This window comes from Rhinatrema bivittatum, chromosome 1, assembly GCF_901001135.1.
Source record: "Rhinatrema bivittatum chromosome 1, aRhiBiv1.1, whole genome shotgun sequence".
NCBI classification, from domain to species: domain Eukaryota; kingdom Metazoa; phylum Chordata; class Amphibia; order Gymnophiona; family Rhinatrematidae; genus Rhinatrema; species Rhinatrema bivittatum.
In genome coordinates this window covers 68,572,573-68,592,205 of record NC_042615.1, presented here as the reverse complement: position 1 = coordinate 68,592,205, position 19,633 = coordinate 68,572,573, and the positions used below count along the sequence as shown (strand labels likewise).

Here is a 19,633-nt window from a genome sequence, read left to right as displayed (position 1 = left end):
ATTGTGCACCCCCTTGCGCGCGCCAACCCTGGATTTTATAACATGCGTGCGGCTGCGCGCGCATGTTATAAAATCGGGCATAGATTTGCCGCGCCAGGTTGCGCAAACAAATCTGCGCCCGCGCGCAGGTTTTTAAATCTGCCCCTTAGGGCACACCTCATTCCATGTTATGTCACCAACACTCCAATTAGTCTGATGCAGCCAGTTCAGATTAAGTATACCCTACCCCTTCTCTTAGTCAAAAGATTCAGATGGACTTGCAGTAACTGGGTCCTTGCCAACTGAAATATGGATTTAATCAGAACTTCTAAAATTAAATCTGTATCAATTTTACTTTAAAGAATTTAACTTCACTATATTTTTCAACTTCTAGTATGCACTGTGGATTCTGAAACAGTTAATACTACAAAAATGAGTTCTCATATTTATTCTTTTAACATGTACAGGATCAAATTGTCTCTATTTTCCACTTACAAAGTCTAAATGATATGAATTACTGTACAACTCAACTTGTTCTGCAACAGTGCATCTAAAATTAGACAAGAACAAGAAGTTTTTCCCAAATTAAGGAACTTTTAAATACTACATGTGTTGTATTAGGATATAGATCTCAATGATATTCAACGTGCAAGTTTCATTATCAGAAATATCTTAAATTTTTGTATGTTACATAAAACAAGTAAAGAATTATCTGCTGTCATAATTACATAGTATGCATTATACTTCATATATTCCTATAGCAGGATGTATGCTGTACATTTATATACACCACCAGCTGGTTTGAGCACAGACATTGCAGTGTCATGCTTTCATTCAAATTAAGGATGCCATATTTTCATTACAATCATACAGCATCTACAATGCAATATATTGCTTTGAAAATGCAGAAAATTTTAGACTGATCTTTCATGATTAGGGGAGGGAACTGGCGTGGACAGAGGCAAAACTATCACAAATATATAGACCAATATATAATATTAAAAAACAAAAAGCAGAAAGGAAATAATGCTCTTGCATAAAGATCAATTCTCTTTGCTTCTGATGGAATGACTGGCTTGGTGGGGGCAGGCTTCTTGTTGTTTTTTGCCTGTGATTTACCAAGCCCATTATTAACTTCAATAGGCTTTCCATAGCAGTCAAAATTTGATAATTCAAAATCTCTTGGCAAGCTTCCCACAATACTGAAGTCATTGGATCTGAGGTCAGATTTAGAAGTGCAAACCTTTTTGCATCTGGTCTCTGCAACCTGTGAAACACAAATTTTAAGAACATACGTTTAGTTTAGTACCATACAATTCAGAAATATTTTTAAGGATGTGTTCAACATACTTTTTTTCCGATGGGTATTTTATGAAATGTCAATAGCAGTAAGCAAACAGAAGATATACAATGTCCTTTGTTCTTAACTTTAAAAGCTAATGTTTTATAAGCCTGTTGATATTAGTACCAAGATATTGCATTATTTCTTCAAGTGCAAACACTGAAGATATGGTTTAGAAATAGAAAAAAGATAGACCCGTAGATTCATCAAAATGTGTTAACACATTGATAACACCTGTGATAAGAAAAAGGGGCGTCTTTAGGGAAATTTTAGAACTACCACACCATGCGATAATATACTGCTTCGCATCGGTAGTATTGCGTGGTGCGGTAAATTTATCACACTGCGATAATCCCTATTTTTTTCTCATCTTGAGAGAGTGAGACTATCTACAAGGCCCTCACAGTAGTGAAGTATTTATATTTCTATAGAAGGGCCATCTAATAGGCTGAGGTGAAGTGTTGGTGGTGGTTTAGGGTTTATGGATCAGTTTCTCATGTAGAGTGAGACATACAAACAGCACAATACACCTTGGTGAAGATTTGATGACATTTGGAATGAAGAAAGTCTCACATAGTAGACATTTTGTACTATGTTATCTCACCCTAGCTCGATGTTATCCTGTTATAGAGTCCTTCAAGCTAGGAAGAGAGAACATAGCAGAAATGGCATCTTTGTGAGACTTTACTCACTCCAAATGACGTCATATCTTCACCGAGGTGTACTGTGCTGTTCGTACGTCTTATTCTACATGAGAAACTGGCCTCTAAACCCTAAAGCACCATCAACACCTCACCTCGAGCTTTTAGATGGCCTTCCTATTGAGATATAAATACTTAACTATTATGAAGGCCTTGTAGATAGTCAGTCTCTCTCTCTGTGTGATAATTCCTATTTTCACATTAGAGTGTGATACTACTGATGTGAAGTGGTAAGTTACCGTGTGGTAATTCTAACATTTCCCTAAACACACCCCTTTTTCTTAACGCGGGCATTATCAATGCATTAATAATGCATTTTGATTAATCTAGGGGTTAAATTGCTTCCAACAGGTTCTCGTGATCATTGCCCTGATTATTCAGGCTGCCCTCCTTCTAAATTACTGACTTAGTCTGATGAGAGTTCCCAATCAACAATCACATATTTCCTTGGTCATTCTCATGGATGCCGATATGCAAAAGAATGCTAAATTGATTGTGTTGTATTTTACTAGGATATATATGTAAATAAGCCCAATATAAAAATTATAGGCATAATTATGCTACTTTTTTTTTTCAAAAACTAACTACATCTCAATGAGGTGTAGTTATATTTTTGCAAAGTAAATTTCATGGATAGTTTTCCTAAGCACTAATAGTTAATGAGCAGTTCTGCATAACTTTCCATCACAACAATTCATTAACAATTAATTTAAGGAGAAATCTTCTTACCTGTTAATTTTCTGCTACACCATTCCAGTCCATACAGGTGGGTTATTTCTCCCTTCCAATAGATGGAGGCAGAAAACAGATTTCCCAGCATGACATCACCACTACTTAGAGATGGTGCAGCTCTGAGGAAATCCAGGATCCATCTGACAAAGCCCCGAAACAGACTAACACAATTTAGAATTTAAGAAAATCCCAGAAAAAAAGGAAACAAAATTAAGCAGAAACTATTCTAGTCTCAACATTTGTCCTGAAACTATATAGGAGAAAACTTTACCAAACAAGGAAGAGGAGAAGAGGGAAACAAAAACTGGAAAGAAATACGACGAGTGAGATAATCAAATTTGCAGATGACACAAAATTGTTCAGAGTAGTTAAATCACAAGAAGATTGTGATAAATTGCAGGAAGACCTTGTGAGACTGGAAAATTGGGCATCCAAATGGCAGATGAAATTTAATGTGGATAAGTGCAAGGTGATGCATATAGGGAAAAATAACCCATGCTATAATTACACAATGTTGGGTTCCATATTAGGTGCTACAACCCAAGAAAGAGATCTAGGTGTCATAGTGGATAACACATTGAAATCGTCGGTGCAGTGTGCTGCGGCAGTCAAAAAGCAAACAGAATGTTGGGAATTATTAGAAAGGGAATGGTGAATAAAACGGAAAATGTCATAATGCCTCTGTATCGCTCCATGGTGAGACCGCACCTTGAATACTGTGTACAATTCTGGTCGCCGCATCTCAAAAAAGATATAATTGCGATGGAGAAGGTACAGAGAAGGGCTACCAAAATGATAAGGGGAATGGAACAACTCCCCTATGAGGAAAGACTAAAGAGGTTAGGACTTTTCAGCTTGGAGAAGAGACGACTGAGGGGGGATATGATAGAGGTGTTTAAAATCATGAGAGGTCTAGAACGGGTAGATGTGAATCGGTTATTTACTCTTTCGGATAGTAGAAAGTCTAGGGGGCACTCCATGAAGTTAGCATGAGGCACATTTAAAACTAATCGGAGAAAGTTCTTTTTTACTCAACGCACAATTAAACTCTGGAATTTGTTGCCAGAGAATGTGGTTCGTGCAGTTAGTATAGCTGTGTTTAAAAAAGGATTGGATAAGTTCTTGGAGGAGAAGTCCATTACCTGCTATTAAGTTCACTTAGAGAATAGCCACTGCCATTAGCAATGGTTACATGGAATAGACTTAGTTTTTGGGTACTTGCCAGGTTCTTATGGCCTGGATTGGCCACTGTTGGAAACAGGATGCTGGGCTTGATGGACCCTTGGTTTGACCCAGTATGGCATTTTCTTATGTTCTTATGTTCTTAACTATTAATAGCAAGACTGAAATGTATACAGTTAACAAATTTATCACTAATCCACTTCTGGCAGGGTCCTGGACTGGTGTAGCAGGACTAATGGAAAGAAAAACAGATAAGAAAAGTTCTCCTTCCATTTTATCCTGCTATTCCAGTCCAATCCATACTGATAAGAACTACGAAAGATCCATTATTCAGGGTGGAAAGAAGGAGGGCTACTTTGAGAATAGCCCTGTAGGCTGTGTCCTCCTTAGCCAAGACATCTACTCTGTAATGCTTCACAAAGGTATGCAAGGACGATCAAGTTGCTGCCTTACAAACCTCTGCAGGTGCAACTACAACCGCTTCTGTTCAAGAGGTGGACTGCAACCTGGTGGAGTGAGCATGAATAACTTTAGGAAATTTCCTACCATTGAGCACATAGGCTGAGACAATCACACCCTTGATCCAGTGAGATCCAGTAACTTTGCAAGCTGCCTCACCCTTATGTGACACCCCAAACAAGATAAATAGTCTGTCTTACAAAATGCATTTGTCCAAACACCGAAGTAGTTCCCAATGGACATCCAAACATCTTAAGGACCTATACTTGTTTCTATACACCTCCCATGAAAAGATCAGAAGAGAAACAATCTGGTAGATATGGAATGTGGAAACCACCTTTGGAAGGAAGGAAGGCACTGAATGGAAAGTAACCACATCTGAGGAAATGATCAGGAAGGAATCCTTATAAGACAAATTCTGAATCTCTGAAATACTGCGGGCAGAGCAGATTGCTATGAGAAAGACAGTCTTTATGGAGTGATCTTTAAATGTCACATGCTTCACAGGCTCAAAAGGAGACGATACTAAAGCCCTCAGCACCAGATTAAGATCCCAAGGGAGAATCAAAAGCCTAAAAAAAGGGGGGGGGGGGGAATCTAAGATGGCCGCTTGCTGAGAGGCAAAGAATTTGGAGCTCCTCGATTTCTACTTGCATTTTCCTCTATGCCTCATACAAAGCACAAGGCAAAGATCCGAGATTTGGTCCCAGCCTCTCCCGGACCTGATCCTCGTTAGCCTACTTTACAGGGCTTCTTATCCTCTGCTTTGGATTTATCGCTGGTGGTGTCCTTGGCATCTGAGGCCACGGAGTGGGCGACTTCGACGCCGGACTTAGAAGTCACTCTTAGTCCCGGCATGCCAACGACTCCTCCGATCCCCCATGATTCCGGGAACTTGGGTGATTTCTCGTTGTCACACGGAAATGTCGATGTGGCAGCTTCTGGGGATGGCTGTGATTGGGATGGCTGTTGCTGTGGAGCCAGGCCTATTACCTTCAGTGAGGAGAAGCCTGTGAATGGATTGGATTTAGTGCCTGGAGCCTCGGTGGTTTCTTCTCCCACTCAGGACAGTGCTCAATCTTTGGGAGGACAGGACGTCTTGCAAGATGGCTGAGGTATGGGGCCTCTTTTGTTTCGTCCTGCACTTCCTAGACCTTCAGTCGTTACTATGGACTCACTCTGGTTTGCTCTCATGATTTTGGAAAAGTCTGTTTCTTTTCTTGTTCAAGTTACCTCTACTTTTGCTGGCTGAGTTCAAGTCCTTGAAGCTGAATCTGTTTCATTCTCAGAAAATATCAACTTTGGAACAGCAAGTCTCTTCCTTACAGAAAGTCCAAGATATGCTGATTAAATCATATCTCTCTAATTCCAGAAAATTGGAAAATATTGAAAATTCTATCTGCTATTTAAATCTGTGGATTTTAAATTTTCCTCAATCAAATTGATTTCACCTATTCATATGGTTAAAAGATATATTACTGAGGTCCTTAAAATTCCTGTGGATGTAATGCCTACTTTTACTAAGGTATTCATGACAAAATCATTGGACTTAAATCCACCTGAGTCTGTTCAAGAGCCGGAATTGGACTTGTCTATGGATACAGAGATTTCTAGACGTGGAACTCTTTTTCTTTCTTTTGTTTTTTCACAAGATTGTGATTTGGTCTTAAGATCTTTTTTCCTACATCGTCAATCTCTTTTTTTTTTTTGGACAGTGTGTATGGATCTTCCCTGATATCACTAGATCCACTCAGGAATGCTGGATAAAATTTATTATGATGCAACCTGAAGTTTTGGCTCTAGGTGCAAAGTTTACCTTACAGTTTCCCTGTTAATGTGTTTTTACTCTCTTGGGAGCCCAACATATATTTTTTGATCCTATGCATTTACATTCGTATCTAGAGGCCCATCCCTTGGCTATTTTTAATTGACATCTGGCTATCGGCAATTATATTGTGATCCAAATGCTACCTCTATTTTCTTGATCTTATCGTTCTTGTGTTTCGCTTTTAATTATATCTTGGTGTCTCTCCCCCCCCACCAATTGCCTTAATATTACATTAGAGGCGAAATGTGGTAATAAATTTATTTTTTTTCTTCTTCTTTTTTTTATTATGTAGAGCACTGTGATTTATTGCCTCTTATGTATGTTACCACACGTTTGTATACTAGTCTTATTTTTGAAATTTTCAATAAATATAAAGTTAAAAAAAAAAAGCCTAAAAGGAAGGTGCAATATTTTAAAGCCCATAAGGAAATCAAGACACATCCAGGTGGGCAGCCACCAAGACATCACACAGTCTAGATCTGTAACATAATATCTGTTTCAAGGAATTCAGGGCCAAATCCTTTAACAAACCCTTCGGGAAAAAAGGCTAAAATACAAGGAATAGTGGAGTGCCAAGGAGACAATGTCTGATCTTCACAAAATGCCTCAAGTATGCGCCAGACCCAGATATAAGTCTTTTGGAACTTCAAAGGATGCTTAGTGGAACACTTGAGGATCCCCCTCGTCACTTTGGAAGTTCCACTGCTCTTATCCTCCATCCATGGAGAGATTTTGCCGGGGTGACGTGACCTGGCGTGCCGGACCAGTAACCCTTCGCACCGGAGCCCTCCATAGAGAATCAATTTCCTTCTTTGTGCTGGAGAAGGCTATGTACCCTATCGTTCTGGGGTTACCCTGGTTGCAGTCGCACCAGCCTTAATTCGACTGGGCCACCTTGGAACTCTCCCGCTGGGGCCCAGGTTGTCATAGCAAGTGCCTTAAGGTTTCTCCTGTCCTCTGCATGCCTACAAATCCAGTGATGCCAGGACTGCCGCTTCAATATGCATCATTCAGTGATGTGTTCTCCAAAGAAGCTGCTGACATCCTTCCTCCACACAGATCGTACGACTGTGCCATAAGGCTGAAACCTCCTAAAGGATGTGTCTGTCCTCTCTCTGCCATAGAGAACAAGGCTATGTTGTATTTAAGGCCAATTCTCCTGGCAACAGGAGGAACAGAGGGGAAATCCAGAGCTTCAACTGTAAATCTTTTAAAGCCTCATGTAGTGGTGCCACCAAAGATTGCTATGCGTCTTTATAAACACACCTGAAAGCTATTCTTTCAGCTCAGTATCCTCCTGTATTGCAAAGAGGATTGAATCTATCTTCTGAATGAATGTTAGTAATGACAGATCTTCTGGTGGAATAATAATTTTCATCTCTGGATATGGATCCTCTAGGATACCAGGAGTGTCCAGGATAGATTGCACTGATAGAGTTGTATGAATCAGAGACCAAATCTTTTATTTGAATTGGGGATGTAGAATAAGCTTGTTAAGATCAAGGCTCTTCTTCCTCTCCCCTTGGCCTTTGAAAGGGTTCAATCTGTTAAGAGGAATGAAGATTTTCTGAATTTTTTTCCAATACTGGCGTGCATTTTGTTGACGTTAGCTTCATCATATAGTGGCTTTTGAAGTCATGCCAATACAATTAAGCTAACCTCGAGTGTGGAAAAAATATATACTGAAATATGAATCCAAGATCCCACAGAATGCTGCGATATATATAAATTGTTAGGTTGTTTACATCATATAAACACTATTAATAAATTTGAAAGGCTATGAGAATACTTGGTGTATTGTTATAATCATAAGTCAAATGGTATTATGTTGAAGCATAAATTGGAAGTTTTGTTCACTCCTGAGCTGATTTCAAAACACTGCCAGTGTCGTGTGCTTTCTCTGAGGTAAGTGACCAATCTTTCATATATGGTTGTTTTTACATTTTTCTTTACAAAAAGTTAAGAGGCATTGAGACGCAACATAATACCTTTTTTCAGGAAAATTAGTTTCTTACCTGATAATTTTCGTTCCTGTAGTACCAAGGATCAGTCCAGACCCCTGGGTTGTGACTCCGCACCAGCAGATGGAGACAGAGCAAGACTTGTCGGGCACCCTCACATATAGTAAGGCGCCACCCACAGCTCGTCAGTCTTACGAATGTCAAAGCAAAACCGCAATGAAACCAAACTATCTAACTATACCGCCCCACACTAGGGCCGATGCAACCAAAAACCCCCCAGCTGGATCAGAACTTCCAGAACCAGAGGACCAACAGACAGACACTGCAAAACAATTGAAAACCAATCGAGCGGACTCTTCTAAATCTTAAAGCAATACTTGGGCGGGAGCCTGGACTGATCCTTGGTACTACAGGAACGAAAATTATCAGGTAAGAAACTAATTTTCCTTTCCCTGTACGTACCAGGATCAGTCCAGACACCTGGGATGTACCAGAGCTGAACTACTGAGGGTGGGAAGCAGAGAGTCCCGCTCGCAGAACTCTTTCCCCGAAAACCCCCCAGAATCCAGGCCCTGAACATCCAGCCGATAGTGTCGAGCGAAAGCATGCAACGATTTCCAAGTTGCCGCCCTGCAAATCTCTTGTGGCGACACTTGCGAAGCTTCCGCCCACGAGTCGGTCTGAGCGCGCGTCGAGTGGGCTTGGAGGCCCACTGGAACAGGCTTAGCTTTCAATAGGTACGCAGAAGAAATAGCTTCCTTGAGCCACGAGAAGCAGCGCTGCCCCGCTTTGGGCCCGAAAACAATACAAACAGCGCCGCCCCGCTTTGGGCCTGAAAACAATACAAACAGATGACTCGAAAAGGATTCGTTACCTCGAGATAACGGAGCAGAACTCTGCGGACATCAAGATTCCTCAACACCTTGGCGTCTGGATCAGCCTGCGTCCCCTCAGGAAAAGCAGGCAAGTCAACTGTCTGGTTCAAATGAAAAGCAGACACCACCTTCAGAAGGAAAGAAGGAACCGTTCTCAGAAAGACTCCAGAATCCGAGAAGCGTAAAGACGGCTCTCGACAAGATAACACCTGCAACTCGGAAACTCGTCTCGCCGACGCGACCGCTACGAGAAAAACCGTGTTGAGGGTAAGGTCTTTTAGAGACGCCCCCCTGATGGGCTCAAAAGGCGACGTGCACAGAGCAGAGAGCACCCAATTAAGATTCCAGGAAGGACAAGGATGACGTAACGGAGGCCGCAAATGCTTAGCTCCCCGAAGGAAACGCGCCACGTCTGGATGATGAGCCAGCGCCCTACCTTGCCCCTTTCCTCTGAGGCAGCCAAGTGCCGCTACCTGTACTCGAAGGGTGCTACACGATAGCCCTTTAGCAAGCCCCGCCTGAAGGAAAGCGAGGACATTCGGCACGGATGGTAACACCGGATTCAAGCGAGGACATCCGGCACGGATAGTAACACCAGATTCACCTCAAGCGATCTACACCAATCTTCAAACACCGCCCAGACCCGGATGTAGGCAAAAGACGTAGACCACTTCCTAGAACTCAGTAAGGTGGCTACCACCGCATCCGAACATCCCTTAGTCCTTAAACGTTTCCTTTCAAAACCCAGGCCGCGAGACAGAAGTGATCCGCGTCCTCCAAACAGACGGGACCTTGCCGCAGGAGAGCCGCTTCCCCCCGAAAACGGAGAGGAGCCTCCCTTGCCAACTGCAAGAGGTCCGCGAACCAAGGCCGCCGTAGCCACTCCGGCGCCACCATGATCACCTCCGCCGGATGCGACTCTATTCGACGAAGGACTTTGCCTATCAGATGCCATGGAGGGAACACATATAAGAGAACGTCCGTGGGCCAAGGGAGTACCAGCGCATCTACTCCTTCGGCTTCTCGTTCTCTCCGTCGACTGAAGAAGCGCGGAGCCCTGGCGTGCTGAGCAATGGCCATCCAGCCATGTGTGGCGTTCCCCATCTGTTGCAAATTAGGCGGTAAGCCATTTCCGGCAGCTCCCACTGCTCTGGGTCCAACCAATGCCGACTGAGGAAAACCGCTTGGACATTGTCCACTCCGGCGATGTGGAAAGCCGCGATGTTGCTTAGATTTCTTTCTGCCCAGAGCATGAGCAGCCGCGCCTGCTCCGCCACCGCCCGGCTCCTCGTACCTCCCTGGCGATTGATATACGCCACTATGGTCGCATTGTCCGACAACACTCTGACCGAAGTCCCTTGGAGCAATGGGAGGAACGACTGTAGCGCCAACGTGACCGCTCTGGTCTCCAGGCAGTTGATGGACCACTGTGACTGAGCTTTGGACCACTGTCCCTGCACCGAGCAGCCCATGCAAACCGCCCCCCAGCCGGAGAAGCTGGCATCCGTGGTGACTACCGTCCAGGTGGACATGAGGAGGGACACTCCACGTGTCAGATTGGTGGTGCTGAGCCAGCACTGCAAACTGTACCTCGCCTGATCCGTGTGCGGGAGGGGAAGGTAAAATTCCTCAGACACCGGCCGCCAGCGGGAGAGCAATGCGGATTGCAACGGACGTAGATGAGCGAACGCCCAGGGGACTAGCGCCAGCGTCGACGCCATCGACCCCAACACCATCAGGTAATCGCACACCTGCGGAATCCGAAGGGACAAGAGCCGGCGCACCTGTCCCTGCAGCTTGCAGACCCGCTCCTTGGACAAAAACAACCTGCCTTGCTTCGTGTCGAACAACGCTCCCAAGTATTCCAGGTTTGGGTGGGAACCAGCCGGCTTCCGGCGAGATTGACCCCCCAACCAAGCGACCGCAAGAGTTGCAGGACTCTGTCGACTGCCTGTCGGCACTGTAGTTCGGATTTGTCTCGGATCCGCCAATCATCCAAGTAGGGGTGTACCAAGAACCCCTGTTGTCGCAGCTCGGCTGCCACCACCCCCATTCTTGGGGCCGTGGCGAGTCTGAACAGGAGAGCTTTGAACTGATAGTGTCTGCCCAGGATACAGAACCGTAGATACCGCTGATGGATGGCACGGCCGAATTCCGATGTGAAGGTAAGCCTCCGTCAGGTCCCGCGACGCCAGGAATTCTCCTGGTCGAACCGAAGCTATTACTGAGCAGATCGTCTCCATTTTGAATCGAGGAACGCGAAGACATCTGTTGACCCCTTTGAGGTCCAGAATGGGTCGGAACGCGCCGTCCTTCTTTGGCACTATGAAGTGAATGGAATACCGGCCCCGATGGCGCTGCCCCGGAGGCACGGGAACTACCGTGCCCAGGTCTTCGAGGCGTCGCAGTGTATCCCGGACCACCAAACGCTTGATGCCTCCCTTGCAAGGGGACACCAGGAATTCGTCCACCGGGACCCGAGCAAAATCTAACTCGTAACCGTGTCTTATCACGCTGAGGACCCACTGGTCCGTGGTTATCCTGGCCCATTCCCCGTAAAAACGCGTCAACCTGGCTCCTACCTCCGGTGTAAGCAAGGGAGCCAGCTGCGGGGAAGGGGCCCTCCGCATTTCACTGGGCGGACTTCGGACCGGTCCCCGTCGAGGAACCGCCTTGCCGTCCAAACTTCCTTCCTCGAAAGGACTGGGACTACGACGACTGTCGAGAGGAACCAGATCTATATGGGGCCCCCGACGATCTCTGTGGCCTCGACTTCCTGGGCCCACGAAAGCGGGACCTATTGGAAAACGAAGTCCGAGCCCTGTATCTGTCCTCCGGTAACTTGAACGCCCGGTTTTCACCAAGGGACTGCATCAGGTCGTCCAGTTGTTTGCCACATAACAACTTCCCCTTAAAAAGGAGCGAGCCCAGGTGTGCCTTGGAACCCAATTGCGGAGCCAAAGGAGACGTCACGCCAACACTGCCGAGACCATGGCTCTGGCCGAAGTCCTCAGAAGGTCATGCATCGCATCCGCGCTGTACGCAATAACCGCCTCCAAGTTGTCCGCTTGCGCCGCCTCCTCTCCCGAGAGGCTCGCATTGGCCGGAAGAACCTGAGCCCAGCGCAAGCCGGTTCTCAGGGCAAAGTTACTACAAACGGCCGCCTGGACCCCCAGAGCCGAAAACTCAAAAAACTTTCCTGAGTTGAGCCTCCAGCTTTCTGTCCTGGATATCTTTGAGGGCCGTGGCACCCGTTACCGGAATAGTCGACCGTTTAGTGACCGCCGACACCGCTGCGTCCACTCGAGGAAGACGCAGGAGATCCAGTTTATCCATAGCTTCACTAACCTTCAGGCCCAACTCCGGGGTGTCCCATTCTCGAAAGAGAATATCAGAGGCTGAAAAAAATGGAAAGGAAAGCCACCATAAGGCCCAACAGAACCGGGTCCATCTTGACATCCTGTCTAGACTCCATGGGTGGAGCATCCACCTCCACTTCCTGAAGAATAGCCGGGATAAGCGGAACAAGCGCACCCTCATGGGGTCGTGACTCTTCCGTGTGCGCACCGTCGCCCCGCGGGGCCCCTAAATCAGGATCTACTTCCTCGGAGGAAGCCGACTCAGAGTCGGTATCCTGGGGGGCCCCGCGGTCCGAGCGCCGCTCCCTAAGCGGGTCCACGGGTCTCCGGGGACCCTCCCCCGCTCGCTTCTTCTGGGGATCAGACCGACTGTCTGAACCCCCTTTGACCGCCGACCTTTTCCGCTTTGAGCGCTTATTGCGAAGTCCGACGAAAACGAGGCCTCAAAATCCAAGGAGGCCTCATCCTGACTCCGACCCGCCGAAGAAGCAGCCCCCCCGCGGGGGATCCCCCCCGGGGTCCCATCGCTGAGGAGATAACGCCGGCGGCATACCGCCATTTTCCACCGCCCGCCGCGTGGCCTCCCTCACTGATTCCAAAATGGCCGCCGTTCCCGCACTAAGCGGGAACAGCTCGGCCCTGCCTTCTCCTTCAGGGGCAGCGCGCGGCGGCGATCGCGGTCGAGCGCGAACCCCCCGACCGCCCTCGGACGGCCCTTCACCTCCCGATAAACAAGAGGAGCAAAACCCGTCGTGCGACCCCCGCGCGCACACGGAGCCGCACGCGCGGCACGTAACCCCCCCCGGCATGCGCCGCACCGGGCCGGACCACCGAAGCTGAGAAAGAAGACAGCAAGAAAAAGTCAAATCAGCCCTATGCTTTCCCGCACGGAACGCTCCCCACGCGAAAACCAAAGCAGACGGCACAACAGCGAAAACAGCAAGAAATAAAACAAATTCTTTTTTTTTTTTTTTTTCTTCTTTCTACCTGTCACTGATCTTGGTCCTGAACTGTCCGGTCCAGCGGGGGTGAGTGAACCGGGCTCCCCAGTGTCACCCCCGACGCTGCTGCCAGAGACAGGCCGGGTCCTCAACCCTCAGCAGCGGCCTCGACCAGGGGGGATGGTCCCCTCAGGACCTTACAACCCCCCTGGGAGGCTCTCAGGACGAGCGAAGCTTTCCCACTTTTCTTTGGAATTTTCCTTCTTTTTTTTTTTTTTTTTTTAATCAATCCAAACAAATCAAACCAAAACAAACCAAATCCAACAACCCTGACTAGCTAATCCACTACCCAGGGGTCATCAGAGCCTGTGGGTGAACCTGCCCCATCTGCTGGAGACAGAGAAAGACTGACGAGCTGTGGGTGGCGCCTTACTATATGTGAGGGTGCCCGACAAGTCTTGCTCTGTCTCCATCTGCTGGTGCGGAGTCACAAACCAGGTGTCTGGACTGATCCTGGTACGTACAGGGAACTATGGTTATTACAAATCACCGAGTATTTGTATAGCCTTTCAAATTTGTGAATGGCATTTATATAATAGTTACAACTTAATTTATATATATCGCAGCATTCTACCATGGTATCTTGGATTCATATTTCATTATGAAGTCATGCCACATCCTTTGCACAAATGCAGTGCTGTCTTTACCCAGTAGGAAAGTTACACATGAGGTTTCAGATTCTGGAAGTAGAATCGATAGAGATTGTAGCAATGCCACCTGATTCCTTGGTGGGCTCTGACAGAGATGGTGCCGATGTCAGCACAGACCTTCTCCTTTGGAAAGAAATCAGTAAAACTAGGAGTCATGAAATAAAACTCCAGGGAAGAAGACTCAGAACCAACATCAGGAAATATTTCTTCACAGACAGGGTGGTGGATGCCTGGAATGCCCTTCCGGAAGAGGAGGTGAAGACAAAAACGGTGAAAGATTTCAAAGGGGCATGGGATAAACACTGTGGATCCCTAAAGGCTAGAGGATGGAAATGAAGAAAAGAGCACATGGTGGTAACTTGCTGGTGTGATGGTTACTACCCTTAACCAACAAGCCTTTATACTGTTGATACAACTCATTATTGCTCTCTCCTTTAACGGCAGGGGGAAAAGAGGGAAAGGAGAATTAATTTCAGACAGCAACCATCAAGGACATGAATTTTACGGTCTGGGAAAACAAATAAGCATGGAGGTAACTTGCTGATGCAGCTGTTACTACCCTTAACCAATAAGCCTTATATTTGTGATGTAACTCCAACATTGCTTTCTGCTTTAACGGCAAGAGATAAAGGGGCATTAGACAGAAACCAACAAGGGCCCTGACTTTTGGGAAAATAAGTATGGGGGGTAAACTTGCAAGGCAGATGCCACCCTCTGATGATTCCTTTATGGGGGAGACCTGTATACACAAGCCAGTTGCCACTCCCTGATGATACGTTTATAGGGGAGATCTGTATGGCATGGCTAGTGCTACCATAAGCTTGTTGGGTATCTAGATGGACCATTTGGGCCTTTTCTGCTGTCATTTCTGTTTCTATGACATGAATGACACTGACTTCAGCATGAAGTATAGGGCTCAATGCCCGATGACACCACTGAAACAGTTGGTGATAGCGCTATTTTATGTACCAGAGAAAATTTCACATAATTCAATGGGAATCTATGGGAGGACTTGTGCCCTGTCTGAGTGAATCAGGCTGCCTCTTCTTTTTAAGCTCTGGCCCTTTTGAAGTAGAGACTTATTTCTTGAGGGCAGAGGTATTTGTGAATAGTCTTAATTGCTGGTACCTTAGTGCTTTAGGTGACAATTTGGCTTGAGTCGGGGATTTCACAGTTCCATGTGAAGGTCCCCAAGCAACATAAGTATACCGTACCTTGTGAAGATCCGCAAAAAACATCTTGTGATTACACTTCTTGCACAATTTGAACAGAGCCTTTTCAAACCTAAATTTTTTTTTTTTTTAAATGAGGAAACAAACAAAATACACCTCCAAAATAATTACAAATCACAACTGCACAACAATAGTTAGGGACTTTCATTTTCAGTTTTTATTTTTTCTGAAAATTTCAATGTAAAAAAAAAAATCAGAGGAAAACTAACTGTGATAACAAACAGGAGAAAAAGCAGTGGAAAAGTCATTTTTCCACTGATTTGTTTTGTTATAATATTGAAATTTTTATTTTATTTAAAACCTCATATTCCACATCTTTCAGAACTTGTTCAGTGAGGAGCACAAATAAAACATACGCTGAGGTAGATTTTAAAAACATAGGTGCGCGCGAACAAAAGTACGCTGGATTTTATAAGATACGCGCGTAGCCACGCGTATCTTATAAAATCCGGGGTCGGCGCACACAAGGGGGTGCACATTTGTGCAACTTGCGCGTGCCGAGCCCTGCGCACACTGCCCGTTCCCTCCGAGGCCGCTCTGAAATCGGAGCGGCCTCGGAGGGAACTTTTTTTCTACCCCCCCCCCCGCACCTTCCCTTCCCCTACCTAACCCACCCCCCCGGCCCTATCTAGAACCCCCCCTACCTTTATCAGAGAAGTTACTACTGCCTCCAGGCAGTAGTAACTTACGCGCGCCAGGCCCCGAAACAGGCCGCTGGGTCGGGGCACTCGGCCATGCCCCCGGACCGCCCACACGCCGCCGGACATGCCCCCGATCTCTAACCGCACCCCCTGGCCACGCCCCTGACTGCCCCTTTTTGCAAGCCCTGGGACTTACGCGCGTCCTGGGGCTTGCGCGTGCCGCCGAGCCTATGCAAAATAGGCTCAGCGCGCGCAGGGGGGTTTGGGGTAGGTTTTCGGGGGGTACGCGCGTACCCCTTTGAAAATCTACCCCATAATATATTATACTAAAGTAAATATGAATCAGTATAAAATTAAAAATTAAAATAATAAAATGTATAAAATTACATAAATTACCCACTGTCAACCTAAAAACTACTAAACAGCGTACTCTTTATTAAAAAATGTTGCTTTCAATTTCCTTCTTAAAACCTTGATATCTTTTTCAGTCCAGAAAAAAATAAAATAAAAACTAAAACAAAGGTCCCTAACAATAGTGCAATAAAAACTGAATAAAAAGAGAGAAAAAACTGTCTTCAAGATAGCAGTGGGAAAAAAAAAAAGGACTATGGAGACTCACATGGGGCCAATGCACAGGAACTCCTGTGCATGCTCAAAAATATTTTCCTTTCTGAGATCTGAGAAAGCACATCTGAGCTGGTGCTATCAGATGTTACCTCATTTGTGTGGCTGTATTTTATCTTGCTTGTCGATGGACAAGATTCACCTTTCAGCAGGGCAATGATTCTAAGCACAAAGTAAAAGCAATAGTAGAGTGTCTCATCGAGAAAAAAATAAATGCCCTTAAGTGTCCCAATCAAAGCCCAGTCCTCAATCCAATAGAAAATCTGTGGCAAGACTTGAAGGATGCAGATCACAGATGATTCATAGTCAACTTGAAAGAGCTTGAGCAATTCAGCCAAGAGGAACCTGCAAAACTGCACCATTCCGCTGTGCAAAGTTGAGAGATACTTATCCTAAATGATTCAGGACTGTTATTGCTACAAAATGAGGCATCCACTAAAGTACTGAGTCATGGGGAGTAAAGACTTATACAATCAAGACTTTTTGATTTTTTATTCTTACTTTCAGAAAAATTATTTAAAAGTACTTCCTTCACCCTCCAAAGATCAGGGTAGGATATATAAAATATACATAATAAAATAAAACATACTACTAAAAAAACAGAAATGCTATTTACAACAATGTAAGTCACCAGAAAATAGACAAATGTTGCTTAAACTAAATAGATCACCAGTAGATACTTTATTGAGTAGCTGTCACATCAAATGAGAGCAAAAAATTGCTAGAAAGGCTGCTTTAAATAAATGACTTTTTAGGGGGGGGGTGTTTTTGTTTTTTAACTCTTTAGGATGTTTTGAAGACTGTGGGGTAGATTTTTTTAAAAAGCGCGTTCGCGTACTTTTGTTTGCGCACCAGGCACAAACAAAAGTACGCTGGATTTTAGAAGATACGCGCGTAGCCGCGTGTATCTTCTAAAATCCTGGATTAGCGCGCGCAAGCCTGCCGATTTTGGGCAGCCGGTGCGCGCCGGCGGCCTATGGAAAATAAAATCCGGGCGGATTTACGCGAGCAGGGCTTTTAAAATCCGCCCGTGTATGAATAAAGAAAGGTAATTCTAAAAGACTGGCCCCACATCAGAAATGGTCCTTTAGTGAGTTACACACAGATGAGTATTTTGAGAAAAAAAGAACATCCAGGAGATTTTAATTAGAGAAATAAAAGGTCCTTGATGGAATGTAAAGTTTTAAGATGGAGATGATACAGAGAGAAGTAACATTATTGAGGAGGTTGGGTATTGTTACAGCTAGCTTATACTGTACATACTGTACAATGGGCAACCAGTGAATCAATTGAAGGACAGAGGAAATGAGATCATGAAAATATGTACCAGTAAGCAAATTGGCAGCTACATTTTGAACTAATTGAAGGGGTCTAATTATATACTGGGGAAGTCCTGTCTAAAGTAAATTGCAGTAGCGAAGAACTGGGTGAATCAGTGATTGAAAGACTGTTCCAAAGTCCATAGGATCAAGTCATGGCTTATGATGCTACAAGTCTTAATTTGGCAAAATAGGCCCAGACTATTGCTTTGACTTGTGGCTGCTCAGACAGGGAAGAATCAAAGATGACATCAAGATTGTATACTTTCTGCATTATATGTAATGTCTCATTATCAAAAGTGAACGTGGCAGGGGCTTGTTCTGATAAAGAACAACCTAACATTATTTGTTTTTTTGAGATTCAATGACAGTTTGTTATGGGGAAACCAGCTTCTAATAGTAGATAGAGATAATACAGCAAACAGGATGATAGCAGGCCAAAAGTTTTTAAGAGGAAAATGTATTAAATGTCATCACCACATAACCTATATGAAAGACCAAGAATATAAGAAGACAACAGAGATAGACATTAAACAAGGCTGTTGATAGGGCGAAGCCTTGAGGAACTCTGTCTGAGACAGGATATAAGGCAGTTGAGATGACCTTTTTGATTTGCTGTGTTCGGTTGCTGAGATACAATGTGAACCATTACAGTAGTGAACCAGTGATCCCAATATCGGATAAACAAGTGGAGAATATTATGATTTAAAATGTTGAATGTGGCTATAGTATTTAAAGGGTAGATTTTAAAAGGAGCGCAAACGCACATGTACGCCCGTAAGTTATAAAATCAGGGGTCGGCACGCGCAATGGGGTACACAATTGTGCCTTCCCCCGTTCCCTCCCCCCTAACCTGACCTTCCCACCCCTTCCCCTAACCTTTCCCCCCCTAGCCCTACTCTAACCCCCCCCCAAAATGTTTATCTTACCTTTTGCGCCTGCGCCGGCAGCCTGCTGGCACGTGATCCTCCGACAGAGCGGCTCTGTTGAAGGCCTCTGGCCCCAACCCCTGCCCCGCCCACCCCCTTTTTTCAAGCCCGGGGCTTTACGCAGCCCATGTATCAAAGGGCCGGATTTTAAATGCCCTGCACACGTAAATCCGACCGGATTTACGTGCGCAGGGCCCTCGCGTGTACTTTTGTTCGCGCCTGGTGCTCGCGCAAAATTATAAAATCTACCCCTAAGGGGCGGATTTTCAGACTCCGCGAATAGGCCTACTTTTGTTTGCGCTCCAGGCGCAAACAAAAGTACGCTGGATTTTAGTAGATACGCGCGGAGCCGCGCGTATCTGCTAAAAACCTGGATCGGTGCGCGCAAGGCTATCGATTTTGTATAGCCGGCGCACGCCGAGCCGCGCAGCCTACCCCCGTTCCCTCCAAGGCCGCTCCGAAATCGGAGCGGCCTTGGAGGGAATCCTCTAACGCCCTCCCCTCACCTTCCCCTCCCTTCCTCTACCTAACCCACCCGCCCGGCCCTGTCTACACCCCCCCCTTACCTTTCTCCGGGGATTTACGCCTCCCGGAGGGAGAAGTAAATCCCAGCGCGCGAGTGGGCCTCCTGCGCGCCGGGCCGCGACCTGGGGGCGGGTACGGAGGGCGCTGCCACGCCCCAGACCGCCCCGGGCCGTAGCCACGCCCCCGTACCCGCCCCCAAAACGCTGCCAACACGCCCCCGAAACACCACGATGACCGGGCCCGCCCCCAACACGCCCCCCTCGGAGAACCCCGGGACTTACGCGAGTCCCGGGG

The 19,633-nt window shown here is 45.9% G+C and overlaps 1 protein-coding gene across 1 annotated transcript in view; it reads right to left on the bottom strand.

Annotated features, from left to right (window-relative positions):
* Positions 1-412: 412 nt before the first annotated feature.
* Positions 413-19,633, bottom strand: part of GLRB (glycine receptor beta) — a 255,060-nt gene continuing 235,839 nt past the window's right edge. The window contains exon 12 of the mRNA XM_029615712.1: positions 413-1,246. Within this exon, the coding sequence (XP_029471572.1) occupies positions 950-1,246 (297 nt within the window). The 3' untranslated portion in view covers positions 413-949. The remainder of the gene's footprint in view (positions 1,247-19,633) is intronic.